Source organism: Neophocaena asiaeorientalis, unplaced genomic scaffold (genome assembly GCF_003031525.2).
Source record: "Neophocaena asiaeorientalis asiaeorientalis breed wild unplaced genomic scaffold, Neophocaena_asiaeorientalis_V1.1 scaffold51, whole genome shotgun sequence".
Lineage (NCBI taxonomy): Eukaryota > Metazoa > Chordata > Mammalia > Artiodactyla > Phocoenidae > Neophocaena > Neophocaena asiaeorientalis.
In genome coordinates, this window is record NW_020173335.1 from 466021 (window position 1) to 478690 (window position 12670).

General features: G+C 45.4%; 1 protein-coding gene across 2 annotated transcripts in view; it reads right to left on the bottom strand.

The window, feature by feature from the left end:
• The window catches only part of RAD54L (RAD54 like), a 30299-nt gene that overhangs the window by 5240 nt on the left and 12389 nt on the right, over positions 1-12670 (bottom strand). For both annotated transcript variants that reach the window (XM_024746119.1, XM_024746118.1), the window contains exons 9-17: positions 10429-10579; positions 7096-7222; positions 5984-6058; positions 5707-5837; positions 5077-5187; positions 4793-4916; positions 4361-4439; positions 3868-4047; positions 92-255 (exon numbers count right to left, since the gene is read on the bottom strand). In XM_024746119.1, coding sequence (XP_024601887.1) covers positions 92-255; positions 3868-4047; positions 4361-4439; positions 4793-4916; positions 5077-5187; positions 5707-5837; positions 5984-6058; positions 7096-7222; positions 10429-10579 — 1142 coding nt within the window. The remainder of the gene's footprint in view (positions 1-91; positions 256-3867; positions 4048-4360; positions 4440-4792; positions 4917-5076; positions 5188-5706; positions 5838-5983; positions 6059-7095; positions 7223-10428; positions 10580-12670) is intronic.

Here is a 12670-nt window from a genome sequence, read left to right on the forward strand (position 1 = left end):
AGGCAGAGGACAGAGCTGCGGTTACTGTAGATCCCATCTCCATGCTGTGTAGGGTGTTCAGAGGTAATGGCCAGCAGGGCACTCCACCCACCTGTCATGTGTGTCACTGGGGCTAGCCTCATCCAGGGTAAACAGCTCCTTCAACTCGCCTAGAGAGAAGTGCCGCTCCACATCCTGCTCCTCGTCCACCACACAGCTGCTCAGTGCCTTCTTGTGGCTCTGACGCTGAAAGATCTTCTCCTCAATGGTTCCTGCCTGGGGGTGGGGGGTAGGGGTGGAAGCCAGGGCTAAGTCACCTCCAAACATAGGGGGCAGGAAAACCCAGGGGTTGAAACTATAGCCACCCAAGAGAAGAGGAGATGAATGAGAAGAGTCTTGCAGCAATAACTCTGTTCATCTAAGCCAGCGGTCTGCAACCTTTGTGGCACTAGGGACTGGTGGTTTCGTGGAAGACAATTTTTATACAGACTGGTGATTCCTAACAGGCCGTGGACCAGTTCTAGTCCCCGGCCCAAGGGTTGGGGACCCCTGATCTAAGCCCATTTTCCCAGTCTATCTTTTGGGAATATGACTTGTGCATGTCTGCCCACCCAGGATATTTTCTGTGCCAATGGAGGATTCCAGGGCCTCGCTAAATTTCTTCAGGGTGGGCTGAGGTTTGTCTGCAGCAGCAGATCTCCATACCAAGTCCAAATCTCACTCAAGTAAATGTCATTTGAGTATCCTATGCCAGGCCCTGTGCTAATGCCACGATACAAAGAAGAATCCAATATGATCCTTATTCTTAAACTCATAGACTACTGCGGAAGAGAGAGACATATAATTGGTACAATGATAGAAATCTGTATAGGATACCCAGGGACCCACGAGAGGGATGGTGGAATGGAATAATGTTGAAAAGCTTGAAAGTAAGGATTATCCTTGAGCTGAATCTTGAAAAATGAATAGATGGTTTACAAGGAAAGAGAGAAGGCATTCCACGTATAAGAACAAAATCAATAAGCCTGGCCTATTAGAGGACTGTGAGGAGCCTGGCCTGTCTAGAGGATGGTAGGAGTACAGTACGTAAGAGCTGGGACTGAGAAAGCCCCATACTGGAGAAACTTGGATGCCAGGCTAAAGAGCTTGGCCTTGTCTTGGAAGTGAAAAGCAAAGTTAGAATTTTTGGAAAGCTCATTCCAGAAGTAGTTGTGAAGAATGGGTTATGATAAGACCAAAGGTAAAGAATTAGGGAGTCAGATGACTATGATTTTAGTATGGGATGGAGAGGAAGGTTAGATTAAGGAAATTTTGAGAAGGTAAAATTAATGGTATAATTAGAATCTGGTTAGGAAACAGAGAATGGTCCAGTAGGATGATATCCAGATTTGGGTTGGGTGGATAACAGAGCCATTAAATGACAAAATTCAGAAGGGGATACTCGTAAGACATTTAAGTAGAAATATACAGTAGGTGATGGAAATATGGGTCTAGAACTCAGGTAAGAGATCTGGGCTAAAAAGTTAATTAGAGACTTGTCAATATAATGAGTGCATATAATCACAGCGGTAGGAAAACCAGAGTGGAGTTTCCAAAGAGAAAAGAATTTTAAGATTTGTAGCCAACAGTGTCAGATATACAAAGAAGAAAAATCAAGAGTCTCTTGTTTTAGCAATTAGGAAGCCAATACATCGAAAGCAGGTTCAGTGGCATAACTGGTGAGATAAGTGAATAGGAGATGAGATGAAGTAAATCTGTAGGCTTTGGAAAAATCTGACAGTGAATGAAAAGTAACCCAAGGTAGTCACTGCAATAGGACAGAGGGTTGAGAAACTTGTTTTTAAGGTGAGAGCTACTTGACAATGTTTACAGACTTCAGGGAAATAAAGGATAAACTGATCAACTAAGAAAGGAAAGGATAGGAAAAGGGTCTAGAGCAGAGCTGGAATGATAAGCCTCGAACAGAGAGGAAGGAAATGATTTTCCTTTGAGAATGGAAGGGAAGAGCAGGTGTAAAGACTGACAGAGAGAGGAAGTTAGGCAAGAGAATTTAAGCTTGGTAGCCTACATTTTCTCTGTGAAGTAGAAGACAAAGTCTCTCCAGAAAGAAGGAAAGACAGGGCCAGGTAGGAAGCTTGAGGAAAATGGTGAAGGCTTGAAGTAGCTGGTGAAGGAAATGAGATATGGCCCCGCTCAAAATGGACAATTAATCTGTGGTAGCGCCAATCTGTAAACGCAAGCTGTATCTGGCGCAGAAGCTGAAGCTGAGAACAGCTATAAGGATCCACATGGAGTAGGTATTAGGGGAAGAGTGGCTGAAAGGATGCACGATGAGAATCAGGCTGAATAGAAAGGGAAGCCAGACTGGGAGAAGCTGGGGCGGGGGTAACTAGGGACATGAGGTTGAAACAGATATAGGAGGTATGAGAAAGCTGGAAGGACAGGAAATGAGAGTAGAATGATAGGTATTAATTAAAGTTCTGGGTACTGTGTAGTTTGGGTACTGTTACAAGTTCCATACTGTGGCCTTTGGAATAATGAGAGTAAAAAAATGAGGGGGAGGACTTCCCTGGTGGCACAGTGGTTAAGAATCCGCCTGCCAATGCAGGGGACATGGGTTTGCGCCCTGGTCCGGGAAGATCCCACATGCCACGAACCAACTAAGCCTGTGCTCCACAGCTACTGAGCCTGCACTCTAGAGCTCACGAGCCACAACTACTGAGTCCGCATGCCTAGAGCTGAGCTCTGAAACAAGAGAAGCCACCGCAATAAGCCTGTGCACCACACCAAAGAGCAGGCCCCACTCACAGCAACTACAGGAAAGCCCGCAAGCAGCAATGAAGACCCAACAACGAAGGCCCAATGCAGCCAAAAATAAATTTTTTTTTTTTTTTTTTTTAAAAAGGGGACTTCCCTGGTGGTGCAGTGGTTGGGAATCTGCCTGCCAATGCAGGGGACACGGGTTTGAGCCTTGGTCCGGGAAGATCCCACATGCTGCGGAGCAACTAAGCCCGTGCACCACAATTACTGAGCCTGTGCTCTAGAGCCCCGGAGCCACTACTGAGCCCGCGTGCCACAACTACTGAAGCCCACACGCCTAGAGCTTGTGCTCCGCAACAAGAGAAGCCACTGCAATAAGAAGCCCGCTCAACACAACGAAGAGTAGCCCCCGCTCGCCACAACTAGAGAAAGCCTGCACGCAGCAACAAAGATCCAAGGCAGCCAAAAATAAATAAATAAAAAATAAAGTTAAAAAAAAAAATGAGGGGGAGTTAAAGAGGTCATCAGAGATGAAGTCAAGGAAACGTGAAGGCCAGAGTGCTGGAAAATTGCATGGTCCTTGAAGTCAGCCAGGATGATAGCTGGATTTGGAGAAGAAATGAAGACTGAACTGGTATCCAAAGTTGTTGATGAATTAGGTGAACAGCAGAAGGTAGATGACTGTAGCAAGGAAAAGAGGGTAGTCAAGACAACATAAGCTTCAAAAGACGTACTATAGGATGGATGGTCTGACTGATCACTGAGAACTTGGAGAATGCCAATACCACTTCTTAGCCCCGTGGGACACTGGGTGTGAGAAGACTACAAGGCAGGTGGTACAGAAGAAATCAGGTGTAAGAGAAAGCAAGTGTCCTGTGAAAAGGATGAGGCCACAGGGAAGTTTGTTAACTACTGCACAGGCATCCAGAGGGCATAGTAAGAAGGATCTGAGGAACAGGGTGGTGAGAGAGGGAGAGAAAAGAAGAATAAAGAGCTCCAGGCTAAGCCCATAGCCTGGCCACTGTTACGGGCAGAGGGGCCAAAGAGAGGCAATAAGAAACAACCCAAGGTGGTCCTGAAAGTTATTCCATGACCCACACCTACGCTGACCATTATCACCATCCTTACAGAGAGCAGGCGATAGATATAGCAAGTCTTCTTTTGACCATCACGCCAGACCCGGGCCATGGCTTGTTCATCATTGGCTGGGTTCCAGTCAGGGTCAAACATGACCAGTCGGTTAGCCCCAATGAGATTGAGGCCACAGCCCCCAGCCTTGCTGCTCAGCATGAAGACAAAGTCAGGACTCTGGAAAGAGAAGAAGGAGAAAAAGAACCACTTACAGCCCAAACTAAGAATCTTGCTCAGCCCAGCCAACTGTTCTCTCATGTGCAGACCAATTGTGAGGACCACCAGTTTGCCTACCTACCAGCCAGTTTACCAGCCCACAAGGTCAGTTCCCAGTACAGCCATCACCAACCAATCAGCCTAACCCTACCACACCCACCAGAAAAAAAATGTCAAGAGAGACCTAAAGCAGAGCCCCTTTGTAGATTCTCTGTCAACCCTTAGTTCTGATGTTATTGCATTAGTGGTGTGGGGACAGGAGCTGTGCACTTACGGACGGATTGTTGAAGCGCTCTACAACCTTGGCTCGCTTCTTAATGGACATTGTGCCATCCAGGCGAACATATAAGTACCTGAAGGGGAATCCAAAGATCAAATCATGAAGGAAGCACAGCCCCCTTGGAGCCAGAGCTACTGAAGGGACTGAACTAACCATGCTTGAAGGCTGTTCATATACAGCCTGAAACCCTAAACTCCCAAAGGGAGTGGCAGGGAGCTAAGGGCTAGGACTGTCCTGTGGAGTATGGGAAGGACAAAGGACTATTCTGCTTGGAGATGGAGTTATGGCCATTGCAGCAATAAAGGAACAGACATCTTCTGGAAAGTCCCTCCTGCATCCACATCTTGGTCCGTATCCACCAATCAGAACACCTACTTTTCCTAGGGGTACAGTAGGAGAGGTACCCCTTTGACAGCTCTTCCCTACCTTCGGGCCCGGCAGAGTTTCTCAAAGAGGTCCAATGTCTGAGTGTAATTGGACACCAGCACTACTTTGTCACTGCTGCGACTTCTGGTCACCGCCAGAATGTAATCAAGGACCAGCATCTTACCTGGGGAGATCAACAACCATCAGCACCCAATAGGCCATCCCAATGGCCCAGGATTCTTACTCTTGATATCCTGCCGTGAGACAGAATAGATCTAGCACAAAGAGACAACCTCCCACCCCTCTTCCCAGAGGAGCCCAAAGACTGGTAGGAAAGGACTCACCTGACAGCTGAGGCTCTAGAGCCTTGGAGCTATACCCAGGGGGAAATATGTCCAAGGTACCTTCAAAGCCATCCTCTTCCTCCACACACTTGTCATAGATTAGAGCTGGATCTGAAAAAAACTCCAAAATGCCAGCTACATTGCCTTCCGAAGTTTCCACTTCAGTGCTCATTAGAACGCCCTCTAGAAGCCTACCCAGACCTTCCTCAGCAACAGATTTGCTTGTTTCCAAATCCCAGTGTGCAGTCAGTGCCACCTGGGATCATGAGTGGACAATTTTGCTCACTAGTGTGTTCTGTGTTCTCCCAACAAGAGGCGAGCTATACCAGACAGGGAAAAGTTTGTTATTTTTCCCCGTCCAATATTTTATATGCATGTGTATGTGTGCACACACTCTCACGCACAGTCCTATATATTCCAAGCATCAAGCATGGGTTAGGCAAAGGATAAGCTAAATTTTCCAAAGCAAAAGGTCTGCTTTAGAGTACACAATACATGAGCTCATGCCTTGTGGAGGCATAGAATTACATGTGGCCTCTATGAGGACTATGGACAAGTTTTAGTGAAGGTGGTTGAACTACCTTCCTTGCTCACTCTCACAGAGGACCCCGGCGCACAGATCCAACTCACGATTACATAGTTTCTTTAGTGAAGTGATGGAAGAAAGAGAAGACACACTCATCTTGCCCTCACACAACTCTTCTGCTGGCTTGGCCTGTCTCAAAAACCTCTTGTATAATTCAGTCTGAAGGGGTGTCAGCCTGAAAAAGAAAAAAAAAAAGGAGCTGGGTCAGCAGGAAATGCTGGACCACACTTCTGCCCTCTAAGGACACACTGAGAGCCCAGCCATACCTCAGGGACTGAGCTTTTACCCACTCACTCCACACCCCTCAGTTGAGTTTAGTACCTACAACAAACCACCTGCTCGATCTTCACAGGCAGATATTTAGAAAGGATATCAGATGTCCTCCGTATCAGGCACCTGGGAGAACAAGATAAAAAGACAAGGGGCTGATAAAACTGCCACGCTAATACCAGAATAAAAGCTACCACCCAAAGGACCAAGACTGATTTTCTTTTGTAGTATCAAATGTCAGAAACCCATCAGCCCTATGGCAAAGGTATCTATACCAGGGTCTCAGTCACAGGAACAGAGACCCTTTCAAACAGTCTAGCTCAGACAGACAACTCTCTCTTTGCCTTCAAAAGGTCAGCTGCCTTTCAAGAGAAGGCAGAGGTCTACTAAGCCTGGTCCTCTGACAGGGGAAGTAAGCTGTAAACCACTGAGCCCTAATGGGAGTTTCTGCTTGCATTTGCTCAAATGCCTGCTGCCACACGGCCCAAGGTTCAATGAAAGTATGCCCATACTACCTGGCAGACCAGGAAGGACAGGATCAGGCACCTAAGCAGCAGCTCCTAAGAGCACACTGACTCTCCTTCCTGCCATCTTAACCTGAGAGTGAGGTGCCTGTTGGCAAAAGCAAGACTCTTCAGGAAGCAAATCATCAAGTACACATAACTACAACAGAGGACTCCAGAATGTACCTGCCCCTTGAGCTATGTGGCCCCCCTGGAGAGAGCCTTGTCAGCCTGGGAGCCATACCCATCCTTCAGATCTACTACCTGTCACAGAAAGCTATGGGACGTGGGAAGGGACGCCTGGTGCTTTAGGGGTGAGACTGACTGAGAGGAAACTTCTGAAGTACTAACAATGCTCCAAGGGATATTCTGCTCAGGAAGTCTAGCAACAGAAAAAAGCTTCCTCAGCAGAATGCTAAGCGGCACCAAACCAGACCACAGGGCCCAAGGTCAGGGAGAAAGCAGGGAATCAGCCTGCAAGACCCCTTCATTTATTCAGTGACTACTGTCAGGGCACAATCCCACTCTCTTAGGAGAATCCCAAACCTCAAGGCCAAGGCCACAAAGGATTGGCTTTGGATGGCTAAGGAGGCAATTCTGATGACCTAATGTGGGGGGGACCCAAAGGGAGGTACTACTGTCTAGCCCACACCCCATTACCTATTCACAATGCTGATGAGCTCCCGCAGTCGCTCCTCTCCTAGATGCCTATCTTCCTCACTGGCAGCTGCATCTCGACCCTTCAAAATTGGCAATTCAAAATGCTTCTTGAACTCCTGGGCAGTTCCTAAGCAAGGAGAAAAGGCATCAAGGAATATAGAAAAGTAATGACTTTCCCACTGCTAGTAATAGCAGACTACTTTGTCACAGACCAACCTTTTATTGAGAACAAAGCTGAACAAATTATAGGCAATTTCTGTTTGAATGGATCAGAGAGCTACCAAAGCAGCAAAGACTTGAAAGGCCAAATAATAAGATAGCAAGTAGATCAAAACCCAAATATATAACTAATTACATTAAATGTAAATGGACCAAATAATCCAATTGTCAAACTGGATTTTTTTTTTAACAGCCCACCTATATCCTGCTTATAAGAGATGAAGTAGCATATACAATGAAGTACAAGACAGTCCTCAACTGGGACTTCCCTGGTGGTCCAGTGGTTAAGACTCCACGCTTCCACTGCAGAGGGCACAGGTTGGGGAACTAAAATCCCACATGCCATGCAGCGTGACCAAAACAACAAAATAAAAACAAACAAAAAACAGTCCTCAACTTATTATGATGGTTTGACTTATGAATTTTCGACTTTATGATTGTGTGGAAGCAATATGCATTCAGTAGAAACTATACTTCAAATTTTTAATTTTGATCTTTTCCCAGGCTAGCAATATGAAATACCATACTCTCTCTTGATATTGGGCAGCAACAGTGAGCCACAGCTTCCAGTCAGCCACGTGATCATGAGGGTTAACAACCGATATACTTATAACCATTCTATGCCCATACAATTATTCTGTTTTTCACTTACAGTACAGTATTCAATAAATTACATGAGATATTCAGTACTTTATTATAAAATAGGATTTGTGTGAAATGCTTTTACCCACTGTAGGCTAATTTAAGTGTTCTGAGCACATTTCAGTTAGGCTAGGCTAAGTTATGATGTTTGACATTAAATGCTTTTTTTCCTTCAAGGTGTATAATTGTTTTATATGCCTCATACCACTTTATATTTTATGATTTTTTTTTGGTTGGGATGCCCTGCCACATGGCATGCAGGATCTCAGTTCCCCGACAAGGGATCAAACCTGCACCCCTGCAGTAGAAGCGTGGAGTCTTAACCACTGGAACACCAGGGAAGTCCCTTAAATGCATTTTTGACTTAAAATATTTTCAACTTACAATGGGTTTAGCGGCATAGAACCCCATCATAAGTTGAGGAAGATCTGTACTGATACATGCTACAATATGGATGAACCTTCAAAACATTATGCTAAGTATAAGAAGCCAAATACAAAAGGTCCCATATTATATGATTCCATTTATAGAAAATATTCACAATAGGCAAGTCCACAGAGACAGAAAGCAGACTGGTAGTTGATAGGGGTTGGTGGTAAGTGAGGATAGGGAGCAACTGTTTAATGAGTATAGGGTTTTGTTTTGGCCAGGAATTTAAAAGGTCAGGTACCTCACAAAAGAGGATCTCCAAATGGCCAATGAACATATTAAAAGGTGTTCAACTTTTTTTTTTAAACATTATTTATTTATTTGGCTGCGCCGGATCTTAGCTGTGGCATGCAGGATCTTCGTTGCCACGTGCAGGATCTTTAGTTGAGGCACGTGGACTCTTTGCTGCTGCACACGTGTGGGATCTAGTTCCCTGACCAGGGATCGAACCCACGTCCCCTGCACTCACTGGGAGCGCAGAGTCTTAAACACTGGACCACCAGGGAAGGCCCAAAGATGTTTGAGTTTTATTCAACATTAAATAAATGCAATGAAATATCACTAAACACCCACCCAGAATGACTAAAACTTTTTAAAAAATGTGTTCTAAAGATAAATATTGGTGATGCTATAAAACAGAGGCCAGCATACTATAGCCATTGGCCAGCCACCTGTTTCTATAAATAGTTTTATTAGAACACATCCATGCTCATTCATTTACATTTTATGGCTGCTTTCATAGTGCAATAGCAGAGCTGAGTAGCTGTGACAGAGGTAGTATGGCCTACGAGCCTAAAATAACTATCTAGCCTTTTTTTTGGCTATCTACCCTTTTAAGAAAAAATTTGCTGGCCCCTGATGTAGAGATACTGGAATTTTCATATACTGCCGGTACAATCACTCTGGAAAACTGGAGTATCTACTAGGGTTAAACACACGCATAACATATGACCCAGCAATTCCACTCTTACGACAGAGGAACGCATACTATGCTCAGGTAAAAAAAACGTACAAGGGCTTCCCTGGTGGCGCAGTGGTTGAGAGTCTGCCTGCCGATGCAGGGGACGCGGGTTCATGCCCCAGTCTAGGAAGATCCCACATGCCGCAGAGCAGCTAGGCCCGTGAGCCATGGCCGCTGAGCCTGCGCGTCCGGAGCCTGTGCTCCGCAACGGGAGAGGCCACAACAGTGAGAGGCCCGCATACCGAAAAAAAAAAAAAAAAAAAAGTACAAGAATGTTCACAGGATCATTATTCAAAATAATAAAAAACTGGAAACAATTCAATTGTCTATCAACAGTAGAACTAATAAATTCTGGTATATTCATAAAATGGAATAGTATACTAAAGTGAAAAACTACTGCTATAGGCAACAACATGGGTGAATCTCATACACATAATATTGAACAAAAGAATCCAGATGCAAAGGAAAATATGCTATATGATTCTTTAAAGTTCAAAAATGGGCACTAATAAACCCTTCCACAGATATCTATGTGCAAGAACTGCCCAAGCTATGGTTGCCAGGGGCTGGGGGGAGTGGGAAATGGGGAGCTGCTGCTTAATGGGTAGAGTTTCACTTTTGCAAGATGAAAAAGTTCTGGAGATGGTTGGTGGTGATGGTTGCACAACAATGTGAACGTACTTAATGACACTAAGTTGCACACTAAAAAATGGTTAAAAACCAAACTGCCCAATACAGAGTCTGCTCTGAGGCGAAAGCTCTTGTGAGGCAGCTAGGATGTGATGAGCAAAAATGCCTGGGGATAGTAGTTCCATCCCCAGCTCATAGAGACAATGCCCTGCGTAGCCCCTGCGACCTCCGCAGTGAAAAAAAAGACCAGAGTGGGCCTTGATGAGTAGCTCAGCAGAGCCAAGGTCTCCCAATGGCTTTGCTACTCCTTGACATGAGAAGTCTTCCTAGGAGAGTGCCTAGTGACCCACATATAACTAGTGGTCTCTCCTCTCTCTCCTCAGCTAGCGTTACAATCCCAAGGCTAAGGCAAGGCTCCTCTCCAGTATAGCAGACAAGGCCAAGATTCTTACCCAGGATTCCCGAATTAACAAAATGTACCAAGCTGAAATACTCAAGGAGATCATTCTGGATGGGAGTCCCGGAGATGAGGACCCGTCGGCTGGTGTTCAAGCTGTCCAGGGCCTGGTAAGTCTGATTCTCAGAGTTCTTGAGCCTGTGTCCCTGAAAGGAAATTAATTCTCACTTAGGCACGGGCACAATGTGGCCTCCCTAATAGTAGCAAAATCTTGTATAGACAGGCAAAGAGGAATCATGAGCATTACAGGTCCTGAGGCCTTGGGAACTGGGCAGGGGGCAGCAAAAGCGAGAGTTTACCCACTCTCTTGGGGAGAAATGCCAGGCTCAAGAGACAGACCTTCAGCTTCTAGACCAATGCTATATCCATAAAGCATGGATTCTCTATTCCTTCCCCTCCTCTTCCCTGCCCCAACCTCCAGAGCCATAGCAGCCTGCCTATCCTCTTCAGAGATCATTCAGACATGTTAGAGACCTGTGCTTTCAGGGAATCCTCCCCCTGCACTAGCCCAACCATCCTATAACCTCCTGAGCCAGATGCCTTCTGTATTAGTCTCCAAGCTATCAGTGCTAAGGGGACTTGGTCCAGGCTCCTCCTCTCCTCTTTCCACAGAATCCAGACAGCTCAGATATCTAAAGAAAGAGCCTCTCTCTGCCTCTCTTTGCATCTCTTACCCTATCCCTATATCACCCACCCCAATACACACCTGTTACTTCCCTTTTAAGCCTTTTTCAACAAAATGGTAAAGGACCCTATCAATTTCCTCTCTCCCAAAGAATCACACGGGCAAGGTCAGGCCTGCGTCTTTTCCACCCCCAGTCCCTTTCAGCCCCACACTGGGCAGGGCACGCAAAACACAACCACCTGTGAAAGAATGAACAAATAAGCCAGCCTTTCACAGTGCAATTAAACACAGACCCTCCACTGACTCTCCCATCTGTGGGATCAAGCCCAAGCTCGTTAGCTTAGTACTTCTCAATAAGGACCCAGCTGACTTCTGTGACACTCTCCACAGCTTGTCACAGTCCAGGAAACTATAACTCACCACTCCTAATGCTGGATTTCCTTAGGTCTCTTTGCCCATGCCATTCCTCTGCCCACAATTCTCTTCCACAGGCAAATTCCTCAAATGTCACCTCCTATGCAAAGCCTTCCTCAATGACCCCAGGCTGTTGGGGTCTCTCACCTCTGGCTCTTACGGCAATCTGTACATAACAGCTGTGCACTGAATCCTTTTAATGTGCCAGGCACTATACTAAGCACTTTACCTATATTCTCTTCTATAATCCAGATAACGATCAGATGAGAGGAAATACAGTATCCTTTTAGAGAAAATGAGGTTCAGAGAGGTGCACAGTTATCCAAAATCATGCTGGTATCAAGTAGCAGAACTGAGATGTGAACTCAGGTGTGTGAGATCCTGAAGTCCAGGCAGTATACTACTCTGCCTCTCATCTACCGCTAATACACGAATCACATTCGATTGTACTTTATCTCCTCACCAAGGCAGGAACTTTTAAAGGCAGAGACCATGTCAGATTTGCCTTTGTAACAGTGCACGGGACAGAGCCCCACACAGAACACTGTTCAGCGAATGCTTGCTGAAGAATGAATGAATAAGCAACATTGCTATTGAAGAATTAGAAAGACACCCATAGAATTTTAATTAAAAAAAAAAAAGACTGGATGTTGTATACCTAAAATGAAAACATTGTATGTCAATTATATCTGTTTTAAAAAAAAATTTTAAAGACATCCTAAACAAAGAAACTTAAAAGTGACTGGAGGATCCAAGCAACAGCCCTGAAACAAAAGGCTGACACTTCTGAGCTGAAGAGGGAAATAAGACCTGAAACTTGTGAAGAAATTACCCAAAAGGCCCTGGGGAAATGGGCATGCATTGGATCCCTCTAAACAATTGGATCCCTCTAAACTGAAGCTCCCTGATGGCTGGCAATCATGAGATCCCCAGGGTCTGACACAAAACAGGTACTTAATAACTCAATTAATGAACTGAACTGATGCACTACCCCTGTGGGTCTCTGTGAAAGGGAAAGCCAACCCCAGCTCCCATGGGACCTTCCTGGCTCCAGACCTGGCTCCTGCCACCATCGGCCACAGATTTAAAACCCAAATGCTGGCATATCAGCAAATCAAATGTTTGGCCAGATGAAAAGTTGTCAGAGTTCTTATTTATAAGCTGCTGCTAAACTTCTGTTCTGGCAGAATTCTCAGCT